The sequence below is a fragment of the Oryzias latipes genome, chromosome 6 (assembly GCF_053564925.1).
Source record: "Oryzias latipes strain Hd-rR chromosome 6, Olatipes_Hd-rR_3.1".
NCBI classification, from domain to species: Eukaryota; Metazoa; Chordata; class Actinopteri; order Beloniformes; family Adrianichthyidae; genus Oryzias; species Oryzias latipes.
This window is the reverse complement of record NC_136242.1, coordinates 31,699,535-31,722,617: the sequence shown is the minus strand read 5'-3', so window position 1 is coordinate 31,722,617 and position 23,083 is coordinate 31,699,535. Positions and strand designations below refer to the sequence as shown.

At 41.3% G+C, this 23,083-nt stretch overlaps 1 protein-coding gene across 1 annotated transcript in view; it reads right to left on the bottom strand.

The window, feature by feature from the left end:
* Nucleotides 1-23,083, bottom strand: part of LOC144992519 (cadherin-13-like) — a 149,438-nt gene that overhangs the window by 42,284 nt on the left and 84,071 nt on the right. The window contains exon 2 of the mRNA XM_078949219.1: nt 10,948-11,068. Coding sequence (XP_078805345.1) covers nt 10,948-11,068 — 121 coding nt within the window. The remainder of the gene's footprint in view (nt 1-10,947; nt 11,069-23,083) is intronic.

Below are 23,083 nucleotides of genomic sequence, written 5' to 3'. Positions count from 1 at the left end.
GCTGGGGGACGGCTGTTTGACCACCGGGGGACAGTCTACCAGCTGTCCCCAACTTACCCCCTTCCTTATATAACCTCATATTAGGGTGAGGGGGTGGGGGGTCTAGCCTGCGATGCGCCTTGGGGGGGGGGCTACTTGGGAGTGGCCCCCCTCCTATGGTTGCCGTATGGAGTGGGCCCCCCCTCTTTCGGTTTTATTTGCACCTTAGACATGTAGGGTCCTTGGTAGGGGGGGTGCTTGGACATCACTGCAAGCAAGCAGCAGATGTCCTCCTGGCACCCTACCCGCCAATTTTAACCGCACCTTAGACATTTAGGGCCCCTTGGTGTGGAGGGTGAGGGGACATCACTGTGAGTAATCAGGAGATGTCCCCTTAGTGCCCTACTCGCCAATTTTAACTGCACCCCCCTTAGTACACACACCCCTCCCCCTTCAATATATACATTCAAACATAAACACACACATGCACACAAACACCCTCTCAAACACCCATACACGCACACACATTTTACAAGGAAGGTGGGACCTGGGTCCATCTGTCCCCTACCCCTTCCCTGGTGGGGGGTGCGGGCCCCTTGGCGATGGCGGCCGTGTCCCTTGGGTGCCGGCTCCCTGGGCCCGGCGGTGCTCTCTCCGCACGGTGGGGGGGTTCATATTACACCTGAGCCGGGGGTGTTCGTGTCCCTGGGGGGTGGGTCCTGGTCCTTGCCCCTGGGCGCTGGGCCCCGCCAAACTTCCAACATGGCCGAGCCTGGTCGGGCCATATTTATAACATCCCTTGTGGGCCGCCCTTTTTTCCCCGGGGTTCCCCCCTCCTGGGCGGGGGCGGCGGGCCCCTGCCTTGCTCCTACCTGGACCAACCGTGGGCCGGGTGGGTGGCTGCCTGGAGTGCGGAGCGGGTCTCCCTTGGGGGGTCCTGGCTCGTACCTGGGGTCGGGGCGGGGGGATGCCCGGAACTCCTGGGTGGTGGTGGGGTGCTCGTCTGGGGCTGTGGGCGTCCCTCTCCGGTGGGGCCCTGCGTTGGGCTCTTCCGGCGCGGCGGGGGGCTGCTTTCCTGGCTGGGCTGGGGCGGCGCTCTCTTTCCCTCTGCGCCTCCCTGCTCTCTGGCTCTGGGGGCCTCGCGGCGGTCCTGCTGGCCCTGGCCTGGGTGGCGGTCTTGGTCGCCCGGGGGGCGGTTGTTCCCTGCCTGTTCCCGTGTGGCGTTGGGGGGGCTCCGGCTGCCGCTGCTGCTGCGGCGGGGGTATGGGTGTGGGGGTGGCTGGGCGCTCCTCCTCCTTCTTTTCACATTCCACCATCCATTTTAGAAGAACATAAACACTCACCTGAGCACAGGTGTTAGCTCACCTTTGCACTAATAGTTTGCATGATTGAATGAATGAAAGATTTCACACTAGTTGGTTTAAAGGCATAGGTATGCGTTCGTGAACACTATCTGTTTTGTGTGCATGTTGACATGTGGACATTTTTGCGGCTAGCAGGTGTGTTGATAATATTTGAGTGTGTGTGAACAGGCCCCGCCCTTTTTGTACTACATTTGAACCGTACCGTAACGATAAACAACCAGTAAACCTGTCTGCTCTATGCTGCTTCATGGTCTTACCCCCCTTCCCCTCCTATTATCACCCTCCTACCCCCCCCTCTCTCTAACGTCCCTCTCTCTTCTTCCCCTCTTTCCTTTTCCGTCCGGTCCAACACCAAAGATTTTCAAACATGATTGAAATTAATAAAGTTTGGCCTCAATTACAAAAGGGGTTTATTCAGACATACCTTTGGTTTGTCTGAAGATGAATAACCCCTCTTGTTAAAATAAAATATGTCCAACACAAGAGGCCCTCAGCTCTCATCTGTTTGCCTAGCTGTTGGACAGGACAAGTTTAAAAAAAAAAAAAAAAAAAAAAAAAAAAAAGAGATGCGGTTTTTTTGACAGATTTTTCTGCAGCTGATATTCTGAAACCTCACATGCAAACATAAAGAATAACCACGATAGCTAAAGAGCTCATGTAGATATGGAGACAAGCTTTTAGTGAGCTCACGCAAAAACAAAGATTTACTACAGACTCTTTGCTCTTACATTCACTTTAAACTTATTTTTGGAGACAACGGGACCATGCACAAAAAAATGACAAAACATAAATTCAACCCTTTAATATATTTCAGGGCGATACAAATAAATAAAGAAATTGTCTATGGTTTTACTTTTAAGTAGATGCTACATTTACATCATTTTCATCTGAAAAGTAGTTTGTCGCATATTGGCGAAAACAGGCATTAAGGGAGTTAAAGCTATAATTGACCCCAGTATTCCAAATGTTTTTCTTAAAATAATTCTGAACAAACTGACACTGTCTGCATTAAATGGAATACTAATTTCAAGCCGTTAGACATTAAAGTGAACAGCATTTGGTGAATCCCAAATACACTGTTATAAAGAGTTAAATTATTATTTAAGTTTATACCTGCAACAGGAAATACTTCTAATCAAAGGTGATTTAAGCCCCAACTTGGATCATCTTTTGATTCATTTTAAAGTTTTCCCAGTGGTCTTAATTAGGATGATGCCATTTTAGCCACAAAAAAAATAAATAAATAAAATTCTGAACACATGAAGTTTGCGAGTGCAAGGGTAATCCCACTACTTGCCATTACAGCTTTCCGTGTTTATGGATATTTACCAGACTCAGTGGTAGCTGTTCTGTCAGTACCAGTGATAAAAAAACAAAGCTGGAAAAGTTGGTTGCTCTGAAATTTACAGACCAATAACTCTGGCCAGTATTCTATCAAAACTCTTTAAAATAAAAAATAAAATAAAAAATATTTTAATAAAAAAAAAAAAAAAAAAAAAAAAACGACTTTTTTTTGCGCAGAACATAGATGGTTTTCAGATAGTAATTGTTGAAAACTCTGATATAACCCAACGCTGACATTTGCAGAGAATAGTTGCATCACATAACAAGCTCAGGGAAGAATTATCCATCTTATCTATTTTTATCCGCATCTACCTTGTCAGAAAAGTTGCGTTTCTATGATGTTTATATTATCAAACAAAGCAGATGAGGTTTTTTTACTATACAGGTAAAAAAAGCTACTTTAAAGAAACAAGGTAATGCACAACTAATTACATGTGGACTTTTTGCCCTTTGTTGATGTTTTTTCAATCGAATTTCAAATGGGCAAAAATTCGGAAAAAAACTGTCATTGTTTAATAAAGCTTTTTTAGGAACTTTTACAACATTTGGCAAAAGGACATACAAAAAATATTAGGTATGTTCCTTTAGGGGGGGGTCAAATTAAGTGTAAAAATATGCAGGACAGTCAGACAGACAGAGGTAGGTCAGGGAGAAAGTGAGCCACATTACATTCACCAGAGCCAAACCTGCATCTGCAGTGATGTTCTGGCAACGACTGCCGCTTTGGCCCAGCTACTGTGTGAAAAGATTCCCCTCAGGGATGCTGATACCGGTTTCTGTACCAGCAGACCGAGGTACTTTTTCACAGCCAACAGGTGCACAGACAATAACTCACTGTACCAAAATTCAAACCGGCATTGTTGTTTCAGTAGAGGAATTTCAATAATGCTTTCTCAGTTTCTAGATTGCTTTGTTACAACGGAATATGGGCAATTGCTTCATTCCTAATTTTTTTTTATTGCTGAGGTCAAGTTTCAAAAACTACAAAGTCTGATATTTTTGCACATGGTTCTTTGGAAAAAAAAAAATCAATTCTTAAACAAAATGAGAAGAAATCCATCCAGTCATCCGACTATCTTCTTCCGCCCATTAAGGACCGGGTCGTGTGAGCAGTAGTCTGAGCCATTTCCTCCAGCTGGAGCTCCTTCCAAGGTGTTCCTGTGCCAGCCGAGAGACATAGTCCCTCCAGTGTGTCCTGGCTCTTTCCCGGGGCTTCCCCCCCAGTGGGACATGCACGGAACACCTCCTCAGGGAGGCGACCAGTAGGCATCTAAACCAGATGCTCAAGCCCCCTCACCTGGCTCCTTTGGATGTGGAGAAGCTCTGTCTAAGGGAAGCGTCCAGCCACCCTGCGTAGAAAACTCATTCAAGCCAATTGTATCCTGGACCTTGTTCTGTCATGACCCATAGCTCATGACCATAGCGGAGTCTTCGAACGAAAATCGATTGGTACTCTTAGAGCTTTGCTTTCTGGCTCAGCTCTCTCATCACAACAATGGACCAGGACAGTGCCCCTCATAACAGCAGACACAGCTCCAATCCGCCTGAAATCCTGCACCCCGATCTTCCCTCACTCATGAACAACAGTCCAAGATGCCTAAACTCCTCCACCTGGAGCAGGAGCACTGCACACACCTATAGAGGACAAAAATACCATTCTGCGGTCAAATGAACATTGAGATATTTCAAATCACACAGTCTCTAAACATCCAAACAGCAGATTCACCAAAGCTCTGTAGAATGCAATTCACTGAATGAGGGTCGAAAAGAATATCTGCCTTTTAAATTACTTCAAATACCAGAACCATCAAGAAAAATATCAAACCATGTTTTTTTGTCCAAAATAGACTCAGGTGAACTTTCCTTTTCTTAATTTAAATAATCAAGTTACTGAAAAAAAATTTTTTTCCTATGTTTCATGCATGATTTTTCTGTTTTAACAAAACAACTTGAAAAAAATATAAAATAAATAGATAAATTAATCAGGACTAGGTCAAAGATGAGGCTTTTTTCTTGGCAGTCATTATGCAGCTTTGAGTTCCACCCCTTTCCGCCTCCATGTGACCTCTTTTATCCCTTTATTAAAACATGCCAGCGTTTGCCAAAAAACAAAGAAGTAAAACCATAAACTTTTCAATTGGTTGCAGATTGGTTTATGATAATCAAAGAGGACTGCCCTGGGAAGCCGGCAGGTTTGAGGTTCAAATCCCAGTTGGTACCCCCCTGTGTGGAGTTTCCTGCATGCAGGGGCTTTCCTCTGAGCACTGCAGCTCCCTCCACAGCTCAAACAGAATTAGCTATTAACTGGTTAACTGGTGACTCTATTCAGGTGGAGAAATGATTGTTTCCACACCTTCAGAAGGTGCAACGTCATGAAGAATTGCCATCAAATCCATAAAAGGCATTGGGAGTTGACAATGGGATTGTTTTTAATAATTCAGCATTGAGACATTAAGGTTTGAGCTGCAGCCATTCAGCCAGAGATGTAAAAAAGTTGGGAAAAATCCATATTCTGGTTTTGTCAGTAAGGATTTGTTGCGTGCCATAGTAGAATAAACTGTCGCTTTCACTTTAACGTTCATTGTATCTCCTTCGCACAGCTTCCATCCTTTACTCGCCTTTCCTTGCATCATCCCGCCCCCATTCTATCTGAGCTTTTCTAAGATATCATCTACAACCTGCTCCTAGTCTCAGGTTGACCCACATAAAGTTGAATTTAGCCCTTGGCCATGGGACAGTTACATTCACCGGGGAGTTGCATGGATTTTAAGGCTAATTTCGCCAGTGCTACGAACCCTCAGTCTGTCCGCAGTGCAGGCCAACTTTTTCCTGGCAACATCTGGAATCCTCTGGTACAGGATTACCTTTGCTTTAGAAATTAGATGGATGGATAATTCCTTCAGTACAGTATCAACTGCTACAAATGAATACGGGTGCATGCAGTCCTCTGATTACAAACAAACTGCAGGTGGAGACGCCCATCTCACACACTGATGTGCTTTCACACATACACACTTGCAAACCCATGGTAATGGCCTTTGCTGTAATTACAGTCATTTGTCAAAAGCATACCTTGATTTATGGCCAAATTAAAAATACACCGGAAAAGAAGCTGCAGGTCCCGGTAGCTGTGGCTACAAAAAGTGATTAATGCCGTGCCATTAGAGGCGTGAGAGTGGCATGATCTGGATATGCACCCTGCCATGCAGAGCACAGCCAATAGAAACAGTAACACACAGATAGAACAGTCTGTACCTAACAGGTAGCACAGGTAAGGAATTGGGGTGGCTTTGGTCCATGTGGTAGTGAAGGATTTGGATAATAATGCCTATGGTCAGGGCAATTCTGTGTGATAAAACAGCTTCTGTGGTCCATTCTGTTCAGGGTGAGGGTAACCTCCGTTTCCAAGCAGATGTTTTTTGTAATTTTCTTCTGTCTTGTTATTTTGTCTCTTACATACAACAGAGTGAGGGAGTTTAGTAATGAGCCTTAAAACATAACAGCACATTGCAACACAACAATAGCAGCAATGAACAGATTTTACCTGCAGGTTCTTATGTGGACATTCTCCTTGAAATGTCGCCTTTTCTCCATGTCTGTGAATTCTTGTATATGTGGAATATGTGAAATTGTGAGGTGTTGAGTTTTGATTTGTGCAGCCTAATGTAGAAACACAAGAAAATGAAATCCATTATCCGGTGCCATTCTGTAAACGTTTGGAACGAAATATGGCTGACAAGGTGGTAAACCAGAAAAGCAGCACAAAAAAACCCCCAAAATTTTGACACTCACCCAGAGGGATGAATTTCTAAATATTAAATAAGCTTTCCTTGTGTTGTTTGTGTTGTAATAAATGTCTTCGAGAACGTTACGGGATCTGAGCAGGACAAACCGAAAATGTCCTCATCTAAACTTAGAAAGCAAAGCCCAACGGGAATAAAGTAAAAATAAAACAGATGAGAGCGCTCTTCCATTTGTTCAAATTATCTGAAACCACTTGGCTATATCGCAATTCGAGTACTTTTAAATTGCTTCGGTGATAAAGTCTGCAAAGATCCAGGCAAGAGACAAAAATTGTGCCAGCACAGAGATCTTTAGAGCTCAGTGCAGTTAATAAGCTTTGGGCCTTTCGCCAGCTTCCCATCCACAAGCTACTACTGCAAGCAGTGCCAGACCTGGAGAAGACCTTCTTCTTCTTGAGGTAATGTTTTTTAGGTCAAGTCTCATGAAATGTTTCATTAGGAAATGTAAGTTATGCTAAAGGCTGCTGTGTTTTTCCAGAGTTTTCATGTTTGGGGGCGGGACTTTGAAAAGATTTAACAGAGTCATGGTTTGCTCTGCAGGAAGCAGATAAGAAGTCTCTCTTTTTCTCTACACTATGCATTATCAGCAGTCAAAGTGTTATGCCCTTTAGCTCTTTTTTAGGTTACATTGGAATTGTTTGCATAATTGAAAAAAAAAAGGCCAGAAAAACTGGCTTTTGCATACTGCAGGCTTAGTGTGGAACATTTTCAAGGAAAAAGTCCCATTTTTGGAACAATATGGATGGAAACTCACATTGAAATAACGATTTTTTAATTTATTTTTTGCTGTGTGAGTGGGCAACGACAAAAGAAAATGCCTGCAGCATTTAGCACAACTAAGGTGAGCTATAACACCCTCAGAAAAATCAATATGTCCCATTGCTGAATTTCTCTCTATCATGGCCGAACCCACAGAGGAAAAAAAATAAAAGAGCTATTAAGGTTACTTTTCAAGACTGAGACCCTCATTTATCCATGAGAAAATATCATTTACCTCCTAGTCTGACTAATGCATCTCAGCCCTGGAGATGTTTGATATTTGGAACACTTAAAATAAATATGGCACTTCATCTAAAACATTAAGTCCAATCCAAACTCAGGAGTTTCAGAATCTATGGAACTCAGTCTTCATCAACCTCTTCGCTCATCTTCTAGACCTCCTTCCTGGCAGCCCTAACCTCAACATCCTTCTGGTTTGCCCGCATTGACCTCCAAATAAGCTTACATCTCTACTTCTCTGATATTTTTCCCAATCAATCAACATGAAGTCACCTGTCGTGACAATAAAAGTACATATCAATTTACAAGAGGCTCATCAATTCATGCTTGATTCGGCAGCAGGTTGTTGTGGAAGCAGTCTAAGCAAAGATCCCCAGACTTTTGTCTTCCCGACCACTTCCTCCAGCCTTTCTGGAGGGGACTCTGAGGTGTACCAAACAGAATAGAGAGTCTTTCAAGCGTGTCCTGGGTCTTCCCCTGCATCCCCACCCAGTGGGATGTGCCCGGAACACCACCCCAGGGAGGTGTCAGTATCGGGACCAGATGCCAGAGCCACCTTGAGGTCGTCTTGGTTGTGGAGGAGGAGCGGCTCTACTCCAAGCTCATTCCGGGTGGCTGAACTTCTCACCCTCTCTCTAAGAGAGTGCCCAGCCACACTACAGAGGAAGCTCATTTCAGCCTCTTGAATTCGCGATCTTATTCTTTCAAACATGACCCAGAAGCTCATGAACCAAGGTGAGTACTGGAACAAAGATCCACCAGTAAATTGAGAGCTTTGCTTTCTGGCTCGGCTCTCTCTTTACCATGATTGACCGTCACAACGACCGTATAAAAGCGGACACCGCTCCAATCAGTCAACCTTGTGCTTCGATCTTCCATCACTGGAGAACAAGACCCTAGATTCTTCAACCCCTCTGGGGTAGGAGGACTCAACTTGGTTACTTATGTGGTAGTGAATCCCAAAGTTCAACATTTGGCAACGCACTCTGGTGTTTGGTTCTTACCAAGAATCATGAGAAATGAGTGAGTGAGCGATAAAATTGTTTCAGACAAGTTCTGAGAAGTTGTAGCATCACTGGGAGCAGCCTTTTTACAATTGCTGGCACAGTGCAACTGAACTCGTTGATGGAAGATTTGCTCTTGAGACAAAAGCAAAAACAATGGTATGGTCTTTTTCTTGGAAGCTCTGCATTAGCCTTTCTTTAAGCACTTCCATTCAACATGTCTTTTTTTAATGATAGTTTAAGAGAGGGAGAATTAAAAGAGGCGATTACAGATAATAGACGAAAGACAGAGCTGAATCAATAGCCAACAGATGAGGAGAAAATAGCAATGTTACCAGGAGCAGAAAAGAGTGACTGTCAGCACTGTTTGGTTTTGCATTTGTTTTGCAGATATGGCCATTAGCTGAGATGGATGTCCTTGAACACAGGTCTGCGCCAACAGGTATCTCTAGCTAACAGACCGCCCCTCCACTGGTAATTACACAAGGAGGTCTACAGCAGGTGGCACAGGGCTGAGCAGAATTAACATAAATCTGCATGTGTCACTGAGCCCAGCTGCAGCCTCTGGCACTGAATGATTCCCACTCACACTCTCAATTTGTTCAAACGCAACAAAAATGGTTAGTGAGACGATTGAATAACATCAATGATTACTTCGAAAACCAACAACTGGTGAATGTGTCAAATTAACAAATGGTTCCCCCTCCACCTGACATTGCACTAACACAGACATAAGAGCACATACGCTGCCAGAAATGTAAACAACAAACCTATGCCACTGTATTGTAATTGCTCCTTGAAGTACTGCAAACGTTGTGCAATTCCTAGCCCGTATTTATGACCATCATTTGCTTTCTTTGAAGCTCCTACTCACAAGGAAAAAAAGTTTTTGTGCAAGAAAAGGAAAATAAAATTCAAACTTCCTTAAATATATTTGTCTTCTGGAGATAAATCAAGATTATGATCTCCAGAATGTTTAAAGATGAATGCATCTAAGTTATTGCCAGTGTGTATAAATCTGCAAGTATGCATGAGGCTAATGCATGGCTGTGCGTTTTTGGGTTAGCAGCTGTAAGCAGTGGGACCCCCGCCATAGTGAAAGGTGTTTCTGCTGACAGGAGCATATTGAAGCTAATGGAACCACTCTGTTGTTCCTCTGCAGAGCGATAAGGCAGAACGGAGTTCTGTCTCTGACTGCACGCACCACTGAACCTCCAGATGACAAAATGCCTCACTGGCTGACCAAATCAAGTACAATAAAGCTGAAAAAGAAGAAAGACGATTGAAGGCAAAATTCACAGATTTGTCATATTTTGCTGTCTAGGCAGGAAAGCATGTATTTTCAATAGGAAAAGCCGCCTGTCAGGCAGGTGCAGCAGAAGAAACGTTTGTTCTGTATCGAGAACAGCTCCAAGAACAGTTTAACTAGAAATGGGAGCGTGCATTAATAAACTAAATCATCCCTACTTGGAATAGCAGTATTATCTCACCTCAGACCAAATGAAAACAGTGGGATGAAAAAAGTCAATGAGTTATTAGGTAAATAAATAAATAAATAAATAAAAAGCTTGACTTGATTCAGCAATAAAACTGCTGCTAGCTGTCGGCACCTTGTCGATTTCTGTGGAAAAACATGTCAGATGCCATAACTCTCAGCCCCCTGAGAGAAAGCTGCTCGCTGGCCAACATTATTGCTGATCTCCGTCAAGATAAAAAGGAGGTGCACGGATAGGAACTGCTGCAGTAGTTCTCCACAGGAGAGAACACAACCAATAAGTTGTGGCAGCAATATGGAGTTGGGAATGGACCTGTGACCGAAATGGTGCAATCCAGGAGATGGTGGAGAATTTGAGTGGACACCTTGCTAACAGAAAGGCAGTGAAGCTGATTTACGGTGGTAAAGAAATGGAACTGAGCACCAAAGAACTCACAGCTGTAAACCAAGCTTCAGCTTTTACATCTTGGTAAATCTCACGTTTTGATAATGGATCTGTTGAGATCAAACAGGCGTGCTTTACAAAGACTCAGGGGCTGCTGGAGCTAGAGTCCCAGTCTTTTCACGGTAACCGCTGCACCGAGACAGGAATCCAACAAACTACTAAGCAGATGCATATCTGAACAAGCACCCCCAAGCTCGTTTTAGGAGTGGAACAAAGCAAAACAAAGAATAAAAGAGGGGCTTGCAAATATCATTTAGTCAAGGAGAATAATTCATTAGCAGACAGAAGGAAACCTTTTGTTTTCTTTGCAACTGAGGCGGTGGATTCATTCAGCTATATTTCGTTGCCACGTCGAGTTTGACATGAATTCTGCTCAACTGTGAAAAACAAACCAAACCAGCTGAAACACCTGTTTCACCTTGACAGTAATACTTGGGTGCATTTTCTCTACAAACCAGACAAGCTGACAGATTTCTGTTCTGTAAAAATTCTGCTCTCAAGCGTTTCCACTGACCTTGTATTAGAGGCTGGTCTTTCAGAAAAGGTCCATTGTAGGCCACCTGGTAGTTTTTGACCTGGAAACCAGGAACACAGGCCTCCCGGCCGCCTTCCTCCATTCCATCGACATAAACAATCTGCAAAACAGAAAAAAACAGCACTCTTGTCAGCTTTATGCACACTCATCAACTGTGTCGTCGGAGACATTAAGAGGCAAGAAAAAATATATTGTACCGTAAATTCCGGACTACAAAGCGCACCCGATTACAAGCCGCACCCACCCATTTTCGTGTTTGACTGCTTTTACACATACACAAGCCGCGTTAGAGTACAAGCCGCGCATGTGTTACGCGATATTGTCGTCCTGACAGATCACGGCCAGTATTCCAGAGTGAGTGCAATTCATTAGCACATTGTGGGTGGTGCCAGCTTTGCCTCTGGCTCATGTTTTAGAGTGTACCGACATCTGTCAAACAGCATGGACCTCTATTCTGTTCACAAGTTCCTCAGTTATGGTGTTTTTATTTCATTTTTTTTTTACTTATTGACAATCTAGGTATCATACATAAAATTACAAACAGTAACCATATAATCAACATTACATCCCTCAGTTATAATGAGGAAATTTACATCCGCGATTCCACATTTCCCATGAGTCTTAGGGGCTAAAGGCGGGGCCAACGCCCGGCTCGCCACACTGTTGTATGTGTTTAAGAATGAGCAAGTAGCAGCAGTGCATGGAGGGGTGAACGGGAAAAGCTCTCCTTCCGCTTGTGTCGCAGCAGCGTTATGGGAGTAACAGGGCTGGTTAAAAAAACACACCGGTAAAATACAGCAGCGGCGACTGAAAAGCGCGCGCCTCAGTGCGGCGCGTGCGTCAGAATTCAGAAGCCTCTGCACTCCGCGGACGCCTCTGCGCTCCGCTCCCGCCCCGCGGGCTCCTTGTCTCCCCTTCCTATCTACTCCGACACCTCTGGCCAGGGCGGCTTCAAGGAGGAGCACTTCGTCCCCATTGCGCCGGTGGATGGAGCAAATAGTTTCTGTGCAGAGCAATCGGACTTAATACTGTACGTTTTGTGTATGAGGGGCGGGTGCGTTGTTACGTGTGGGAGCCTTCAGACTGCCATCGGCCCCGCAGCTCAATCAGCAGGAGAAGATGTCTCCAGCTCACACGGAGGCTGTGAGTTTTTCAAAGCAAAATTCCGCTTTTACGGTTTCCTTAGAAACCGTAAATGGAGTGTACATTCACTCCATGCGCTGTTCTCTCCGTCACGCAGCCAAACCCGTTGGTGACGGTGGACTTTTTTACGCTGCTTTTAACGATTGCTTTTAACTTGAAAGCTTCATCATATTGTAGCGGCGATCACGTGCACGTTGGGTCTAATGGCCCCAAAGGATTCTGGGATGCGGCCGGGCATGCGTGTTTCATTTTGTTGAACCATGACTGAAGTGTCTAAGACCTGAAGTCAATTCCATGCTGTTTGGCTAAGAGGTGTGTTGAATAAAAATGCCTTGAGCTTGGTGTTAGATAGAGAATTCAAACTATTCACTGAGTTCGAAAGTACGTACATGGCGGCCGCCAATTAAATCCATAAATTAGCCGCGTCACTGAATAAGCCGCAAGGCTGTAAGCGCAGGAAAAAAGTAGCGGCTTGTAGTCCGGAAATTACGGTATTTTGTTCTAAAAACTTGTCTTTATCGAGAAGAAATAAATAAATTAAAAAACAACCTGCATGCTCATCAAAGTAGTGGGTTGCAGGGCATCTTCTAACTCTGCTTCTGCAATTTTTTTAGCTGTTTGTTACATGTCTTAAGGAAATTATTTAAAAAAAAGGAATAATAATAATTAATAAATGGTTGAAACAGACTGTTTTACAATAAAGTTTCCATCACCAAGGGTTATTAAAACGGATATGAAATACAATCAATTAATCAGAAACAATTAAAACAGTAATTTTCCAATATTAAAAGCAGATATTTGACTAACTAGCCCCTTAAATGTCCCCTTTAATTGGAGGGATCATTAGTGTTTCACAATTTCAAAATGTGTTCTTTTTTCCTAACAATGAGGTCAGTGTGAAAATTTTCCATTCAAATTTAAAGCCTGCATGTCTGCCTTCTTTTAGTCTTCATTTACTATTCATGAATGCACGTTTAACTCATTTAAGAATTAATTCATCTCCATACTCATTTAATGATTTATACAACTTTATTCTAGTTCAGAAGCTAAAGGTTAGCAGATTAAGCACAATTAACCAAATCTGTTGTTATATAATCTAATGTTTAAGACTTAGCATTTGCTTTAGGGACAAAGGTTATGTTGCATGTCAGAATGATGAGCTGTAGTCAAAAAATGTTTTAGTTGTTGCCAGAAAACCACATTTGTGCAGTTAATCAAAGAAAAATGCGGAAACAGTTTACAGAGGATATCTCACCTCTTCAAAAATAGTTTTTTTTAAGAAAGTAACATATCATTGAAAACATATTTTCATCATTACAAATAAGATATTTTTTAAACCATCGTTTTTTTGTCTGCTCCTGATTCATAGCGATTTGAATTAAGAAATATGCAGAAATGTAATTTTAAGCTCATTTTTCTTGAACTATGTCCTCCATTATCAGAAGAATTCCTCAAGTCATGTTAAACACAACAAAAACACAATTTTTGGTGTGGATCTTTAAGAGAGACACAACTGATATATTATTAAGAGTATCTTTTTATGACCTGAAGAACAAACTAAGAAGCTGAAATAATATACAATAAAGTATTACAGCCAAATTAGGAGTTCCATAATCTCTGAAAGTAAGCAGGACTATTTGTGTTCAGCAAACAAACTCAAAAGGTTCTGAAAAGGCTATGTAGTTTAACATTCGGTGTTCCGAAATTTGTGAGGCTCTATAAAAAAAATTATGAATAAAGGATAGATGTTCTCCTCGTCTAGTCCATCTAATGTGTTGAAATAGTCTTCCTGTACATGACTAAAGTGGGACAGATGATAAATTGAGAACAGTGCGTTTAAGTCGCTGTTAAATAGTCATTCCCTCCTAACAAATAATGTTGTTTAATGTCTAATAACAGAATACAAGTGTCCATTTGTTTTTTCATGAAAACAACACAATCTGGAACTATGTTCACACATTGCACACTTTATAGGGATCTAGCAGGAATCTGTCAACTGTTACCACTGTAAACTTGCTTAACATCTCCAGTTCTTATTTAGATCGCTTGCGTTCTGATATACAGACGTCCTGATGAGTTTTGCAGGAATTATCTGAAACAAAAAATAAAATGAGAGTTTTCACTTCACTGTATCCATCTACAAACCTTATTATCCCAAATACACCTATGTATGTTTTACAAAATAATGAAAATCCATCAGTATTAAGCTGGGCAAAGCAAACTACTGCATTGATGTTACATCTTATAAACTTGCAAGAGTTTGGATTCCAGACAAAAGTCTGTCATCGTGATTAAACAGCTTTGGCAGACATTGAGCAGAAGAGGTCATTACGCACAGTTCCCCTGATAGTAATCACAGCGGCCTGCAGACTTCTTTACTCAACTCGATTCCAGAGCTTCCTGACAAGGTGGCATACAACAAGAATCAGCCAATAAACCTGTATGGAATACAATAGTCAACCATAGGTCACAGCCAGGCTGAATTTGAAAGACACTGCATCCCATTCAAATCCCTCAGTTTTACACAGCAACACGCATGAACGTTTCAGCATCCATTAAAAAGGAAAAATGCTGCCGAGCCCCGGTGACTCAATAGGAGAGCAAAAGCATTTAGGCAGCATAATGTTAATGACAATGTTGTTTGCATAGACGACTATTATTGTGGGCATTAATCCCCCATCAGGAAATCATTGAAGAATGCTTCAGAGTAGACTTTTGAAGGCCACATTATTCACTTTAAACCTGAGCGGCTGCATTTCATTAGCAATATATATATACATTTTTTTTTCTCAAGAGCATTTTTTTGTAAATTAGCACAAATTAAAAATGGATATTAAAAGAAAAGTATGTACATTACTTTATTACACAATGTATGATACCATAGCTTTTTATTGCTTTATATGAAGGCACCATGTGATTGTAAAGGAAAAACCTGAATGAATGTTTAAATACTCAACATATAGATGAGCAGGACTCTGACACTACAATGCAGCAGCTTCACAATTCAGAAATTTCAGAAAAAACTTTTTTTTTAAATATTTGTACAAGCCTTTTTTTACTTGTACAGAAAATAAACAAGAACATGTCCATCCATCTATCTTATTTTCTTGAGAAAGTATTTCCTGCGAAAGTATTGTGGGGTGTTTCTTGTTTCCAAAATGTGATTTTTTTCCTCCCATCTTGTCTTTAGTTATTGACACATATGATGTATTTATTTTTAAGCTCCTAAACCCTGACAGACGTCGATTACTTCCACATAACTTTTATATAAACCTGCATTTGAACTGAATGAGACCAAGTTTAAAACTAAAGAGATCATCAAGAGCTTCCAGCATACAGATGATGGAGATAAAATGTGACTATTAAGGAAGTAAAATGCTCTATACTTACATGTTAAAAGTTTAATATATTAGAAACTCTTCAGAAACATTAAAATCAGAAATTAACAGCATAACATGAAAGTGAGTCAATTATTATAGAAATATCCATTCTTTGTTTGGCCAAAATTCTGGACCCCAAATGCTTCCTAATGTCCTTATAATGTTTTGAATTAAAAACCACTTACAAAAATGGAGAGTTACCATTTCTTAGGACAAAAAAAGTTTCACAAAAAAATGTCAGCAGTTCACTGGACGGCCACTTGACCAAGGATGAGTCCTAATAGCCTGCTGTGTTAAAGCAGAAATGTTTAGTTCTTTATTTTTACTGCAAGTCTTCCAGAGTCACATTGGTCCATTTTTACTTTGGAACAAAATTGGCTTTTCTGAGTAAACCTGGCATGCCCTCAGGCTCTCAGTGACTCCATCTTTCTGTACAGCTCGTCCACCTGCAAAAAATAGCCAGACCAAATGCTCAGCTTGAGGCTTTGAGATGTCAATGGTCAAGTCCATGGGTGGGATTATAGTGGCTTCATGAATATTTCACATACAGTCCACAAATCAACCAAAACATTTGAGATTTTGATTCTTTTAAGATGAGAACATCTGCATTGACAAGTTGTATTTGTCATTATTTTTTCAAAATATTCACTGAAATGACTGAATCAATTCATAATGAGAAAACCCTGATGCATGATGGGACTTTCCTGTTAATGACTGACATGAGCTGATGGATCACTTTTGTTACTTTGAACAGAAATTACCTAAAACTGTTAAAAATCTTCTTAAGTTTACAATAAAGATGCCAAAAGCAAAGTCCTGTTCTGTGTTGCTCTCTGAGGTGGTTAATTCAAAGAAATATGGGACTGTGGGGTAAATATGCCATTATATCCATGCCAGACACTCATATGGATAGAAAAATAAACACATGAAACAATGACTGATCTTCAGAATGGGCTTTCTCCTGAGCAGCCCAATAAAAGCAGGAATTGATTTTGGCTGAGTGTTTGATGTCAGTGAAACAACAGCACTGTTATGCAGGGAAAATTGGTTATGAGTTTGCCAGAAAAGAAGGCTGAATGAAAGGACTACTTTGGTCCAATCCCAGGTAAACAAAGGAACCTTGAACACATAAAACATTGTGTTTCCAGCAGAACCAATTAGCTGCCTCAGCAACGCTGGATGAGGGGAACCAAGTACTGGCCTAATAAGATGACTGACAAAGAAACCTAGATGCAAATAATCTGCTGGTTTCATAAAAATAATAAAGCAAAAACCATAATGAACAATGACAAACTGAAAATAGACCAATTAGTTAAGAGAAAGTAGACATATAAATCAAGACCAGAGCAGTTTGGTTCCGATTCCTCACATCAAGATATCTAGATCTATGTGGTTTAAGAAAAATAAATCAAAGATGTCAATAAGGTTGATTTAAGTTATTTAGTTTTCTTTTTCTGATATGTTCAGGTTTGTTAACTTCTTGAGTCACCTGGTGAGTGACTTCCTGGTTTCTTACCTGTGGAGCTCCTCCTGGTCAGAAGAGGTGGCTAAAGGTGGAGCTGCCTCTTATGCAAAAGCTTATTGGGAGGATCCAACCACCAGGGACAGAGGAAGAGGGGGATCTCGGGTTGTTTAATTTATTTTTTGTTTAAATGCTGATACGTTTATTTTAAGTAAAGATAAGCTTTGGTAAACTGATTTAATTTAATTTACAACATTTCAGGTAAAACATGTTTTCTGGACAAGAATAGCTGATTTCTGATTCAGCTAGGCATGACTGACTGATCTTTCACCCCTAACCTCTTACTTGATGGCCTCTGCTGAGCCTCCAGGGTCAACAATCAATGCAGAAGGCCTTTTTCTGGTAAACAGAACAGAGACTGCAAGTAAATTAAGTGCATCAAGGAAGGAAATTGATTCTTTTAAAACAAGAAACGGCAGCGGAGCCGGCGATAACCATTACCCTTTCAGTTCACTTCACTATCGCAGTTTTGAAATGAGTATAATGACTTTTTAGATCCATTCTGTAAGTATTAATCTCCTGACAGAAATCCACAATCCCTCCCCACCAGCTTTGATCGCCCACTATTGATTAAATCTGAAGTTCTAATGCCTAGAACACAACAGCTCCATCATCCATTCGCCACATTAAGCCAACAATGAGTAAATTGATCAACACAAAATTTAAAAACGTTTAATCCCAACCAGCTTTCTTTGTATACCACTATACCTTTCATTTAGTCAGATTAAGAGCAGAGAACAAATCAATTAACATTAGGATCGTCTTTGCATAAAAATGTAAATGTTTTATGTTTTTTTGGAACATGATTTCTTTTAATTTATTCAGAGTTTTTTTTTTTTTTTAAAGTGTTAACTTTAAGCATCTGTTGCATCAAATCCAAAGAAAAGAAAACACTGAAGCTGTCCAACACAAACTCATGCAGCTAGTTTGTAGACTAACTTGGAAGAGGAAAGTGTAATTTCACTTCTAAACTTTAGAGGCTTTTTTTTAAATTACATTAACAAACATTTCCGTTTAGTAGGAAAGAACCAAAAATTATTCCTCTATCAAGTTTGATTTAAATAGACAGTTTAAGGGGCAAGAATTGTTTTTTTTTATAAGAAGGGTCTAATTGGCCCCAGTTAATTGTTTTATTTTTTTACTTCTATATTTTTTCTTTTATTTTCCCTTTTGTCTGTACGTTTTGTTTTAACTGTATTTTAATTATTGTGTGGCTTTGAAGGCCATTTTTCTGTGTTCACCATTTTAATGTTGGATGAGAAAAGGAGATGTTTCCCACTGGAGAAATTACCATCTGACTCAGTTCAAGTGTGAAGGACCAGTCATGTGATTAAAGCAATGACTTGGGAGAGCACACGACAAATGTCACCTCTGGGGGAAAAAAAAAATCAATATTCCCTCAAGAGTCCACTGTGAATCAACAGATAGAGACAAAGCAGGCCACTAAAGAGGAAATAGCAGAAGAGGGGAAGATGTGGAGAGTCATGCTGTGATAGAGCAGACGAATGTGTAAAGAAACAATGGAGGCAGGAGAGATTAAAAGAAAAGACTTTCCCACTATGTATTTTGTGGCATTAAGGAGATATTATAGTTCATTCGAAATTCACCTCTGAGTTGTGGGCGGGACCGTTGACGCAGAGCAAACCGTCCCTCATTTCCCTCCCAGTTGTTGAGAGCTCTCTGTTTACTCACTCTCCCGCTAACTTAAAGCCCTTCACAACCGCAAACTTACATTACCATTGCAACAAAAATGGAATATTGTTGCTATCCAGCTGTACAGTTGTACTGGATGACTGCTCAGAGAGTGGAAAACCAAGACGTACGGTACATGCTTTCTAGTCGTCTACAAGTGGATGCATCGGAATGGAGCACAGCAGGAAGCTTGTGACCCGCCCAGCAACGTCACAGATTCGCTGTTCTTCAAACTAAATGTTTTCGTCTGCTCCTGTTTTACAACAATTTCAATAAAGAAATATGCAGCAATGCAATTTTAAGCTTACTTTTCCTAATGTGTGTCCTCCATCATCAGAAAAATGCTATAAGAAAATGTTAAAACATCAAAAATACCATTAATAATTATATATTTCAGCTTTGCTGCCTTATATCATTCAATTTTGTCAAAATCAGTAGTTGAGATTTGTTATGGACAGTTTTTCATACATATCTGTGTGATACTGCACATTCTTGGCATTGTGTCTGCAACTCTACATGCTTGCATAGTAACAATTTATCAATATCAATGAAATTTTTTCAAAGGTTTAGTATTTTTCTGATTTGCTGCATTCGTGGTGGACAGTTTCTTGACAATCCAACCACACAGTTTGCCAGAGCCTTGACATTTAAAAATAAAATACCATACCGTCTTCCCATCTTGCACTAACGTCGTCTCCATCAAGGTAAAATGTCAGCGCACACACCTCACTGCAGGCCTGGCTGACCCATTCTGGACTCCTAACAACCACGGTGTAAGACGAAGCCGGAGAGCAAGGTGGAAAGGCTGGGAATCAATCAGAGTGGACCTTGGACATGCGGAGCTGGCAGGTTAGCCAGGCATGGAGTACTTCAGTCATGAAACCATCTGGTTCCTGGCCCAGACTGCTGAACCCTGGCCACACCTGCTGGGTCTGTACAACAGGACCAGATCTGTAAACATGCAGCAGCACCAGAAGAGGAGCAGCCAAGCGAGGTGGGATGGGACCGAGAGAAGCACCTCCACTGCCTGTCTGTATCTGTCACTGAGTGTAAAACTCAAACTAGCAGAAAGAGGATGAGTGGAAAGACAGCTGCATGAATGCACACAAAGCACAAACGCAACTGTTACATGAAGACACAAGGGTTCAGATTTGTTCATTTGCTGTTGTCCCACAAACGTCTCCAGACAAACATAAACCATGAGATAAGCAACTCTCACAAGTGTCAACATTTCTTTTTCTTCAGAAAAACCATTAAATAGAACACATTTAGACAACAAATATATTCTTTTTACAATTTTTACAGATTCAAATATAAATAAGATTAATTCAAAAAAGCAAACTACCATATTTCTGCATAATGAGCCACACTTAAAAGCTTTAGATACATTAGGAGCGTCCGATGGATTAATTCTGTTTACTGATGGCAGTGAATTTGAGACAGAGGTACATGATGCTCTATGTAAATGTTTGGTTGGTTGTTATTGTGAATAAACATATACTAATGTAGCTACTCTGTAGCATGTTATGAACAAGTTCTAGGGTGAATCTGAATTACTTTCCTAACCCTACAGCTTCTCCCTACCCTTACATTCATCCCTCCAAGTGGAGAGATATGGAAAAAATAATGTCTTGAAATACGGACGTTACTACACTACTGTAAAGTGTATTAGTACCGCTATAAAAACCATAAAATTAGATCTATGTTTCTTCTCCGGGTCCCAGCACAACGCGGCAGAGGGTTAGCGAGCCCTAAGTTGATACGGCTCCTCCTTAAAAAACATTTTTTGACACCACTACAGCTTCAAATGTCCCAACAACTGGAGCAATGGGGAGAAGCTGTAGGGAAGCAATTCGAATTTGGCCCTAGAGTTACTATGAACGCCGTTAATAAAAGTCTGTCTGACTGACAAACTTATCTCTGATTCCTTTGTTTCGCCTAATGGGCCTTATACTGTAATTCAGGATGCCTTATATATGACATGCATTCGAAAATGGGCCATTCATTGACTGTGTGCCTTATAATTTATAATAGCCTACAGTTCTGAAAATACAGTAAAATTCAGCGTTAAAAGCAGATCAATATTTCAAATAGTAAAAATGACAAAAGCCTGTGAGTGCTCAGCAAAGCCTAAGATGTTCTACATGCTGGTAACATTATAATTATTTTGGTTCTTTCTTATGGAAGAAAGAACCAAAATGCAGGAAATGTGGCTTAACGGCAGAAATTCAAACAAAACTTTCTGGACCAAGGGACAACAAAATGCAGAAAAACAGGATGTAACGAATTAGAAAACCAGGCCCTGTTTCCAGCTGCAGGTTAACTATTCAACAGAAATAGGCCAGATGGTCTTTGATGGATGAAAACTGGTAGCTGTGACTTTACAAAACACTAACATATGAACTGATCACAAAGTATGACTTCTATACCTAACTTCTTAAGACTTGTTGTCTAAGTCTGTGGACATCACATTTTGGGTTATATTTCCACAGTATTTAGCCCTGCCTAACTGGGTCCCTATGACTACATGTGCAGAGTGTTTTCGTCTATCCATCCATTTATCTATCTATCCACACAACCCGCTGAATCCCTTTTAGGGTCTTGGGGTTGCTGGAGACAACACAGCTGTTGTTGGGCTAGGACAGGGGTCGGGAACCTTTTTGGCCAAGAGAGCCATAAACGCCACATATTTTGAAATGTAATTTCGAAAGAGCCATACAATAATGTAGTGTCCCTTTCCCACACTGAGGCACGGAGACTTAACCTCTTTTAAGGTTCTTTATTCGGGTTACTGCAGACCACAACAAACGCCGAACAATTAATTCAGCAGCTCCTGAATCTCTCCCGCCGAGACGAGACGAGAGCGCGTCTCCCAACTTTATATTCCCCTGCTCCCGCTGCAGCCCTCCCCTTTCCCTTATTCGGCCCATAGCTGAACCCCATTGGTCCAAACTACCTAACAACAGGCTGAGCGACAGAACTGAGGGCCAATCAGATCTCTGCATGATCGATGCGTTCCATGAACTCCAGAACTTTTAACGCGGCCCAACAGCCATCCAACTCAGTCCGCGACAATATGTTTAAAACTAAAATACAAGTGAATGTGTGCATTTGATGTAATTTCAACATTTTTAAAGTACAATAAGTCTGTGGATTCTTTTTAATAACATTGTTATGCTGTTTCTAATAAATGATTAGTATTTCTCGTGGTAGTTTTGCTGATGGTCTAGTCTGGTTTACGTGGTGAGTTTCTGCTTCATGCAGGCGTTGAGACTTTAAACGTGATCTTAGGTTGGTATGAATGTTTTGTAGATGTGAGACAGACTGCTCACATGCGGACCTGGAGCCAAACACACATTCACACGCTGCAGTGAGTGACAGGCAGTGGGTTTTACCTATTTACAATCCCTGCGCGATTCACCTGCTGCCGGTCCCCACAACACCTCAGCCCCACCCTCTGCTTTCTCCCTCACACATCCCGTCCCCGCAACTGCGCGCTCTTTCTCAGAGACGGGAGCGCGCAGTTTTAGGCACGGCAATTCACAGGTTTCCGGGTGGTACAAACTCTGTGAATTAATAGACAATTTTAAACTTATACTTGTGCTGGCGCAGATTTGTCTCTCTAAGCACCGCTACTACTGCGCGCCTCTGCCATCGCATCGCGCACGAGAAGGACTGGTCTAATGAAGAAAAACAATTTGAATTAAAGATTTGTCTGCGAGCCACATGTGACCATCAAAAGAGCCATATATGGCTCGCGAGCCATAGGTTCCCGACCCCTGGGCTAGGAGGACTGATCCTATACTACATATGTCTTTTAAAAACCATTGATACAACCGTCAGTAGACTTCAGGTTCAGGTCTTATTACTTTAAAAATCAGAAGATGATAAAAATGAAGTTTGAATTGGACAGTTAAAAACTGGACAGAAAAAAATACCATAAAGGTATTTTTACTTTCAATAATATACCTAATGCTTGCTATTACATCACAAAATACAGCCAGTATCCCTTCAAAGGTAATGTGTGGTGGTAAGTGAGTAGGTGTAGCCCCTCCAGTATAGTTTTCTCACCACCATTTTGCTCAAACTGCCTCTCTGCAGTTGGCAAGCTTGTCAATATTTCCGCCTCACACCTCTCACTTTGCTGCAGAGAATGTTTGTGAAGCAAAAAGCAAGAAACAGCAAGAGCCTCAGCTGCAGCCAACAGCTGCTATCCAGGAGAAGAAATCTCAACACTCTCCTTTGTTTCCCTGTTGGACTTCCGCCCATCAATCTGAACGCTTCTTGCTGAATTGCGAAGACATATTCTTTCACCTTGAAATTAGTCTCTTGTCTAGCAAAACTCTTTGTGTCGAGTTTTGACTGACAAAAAGTTCTG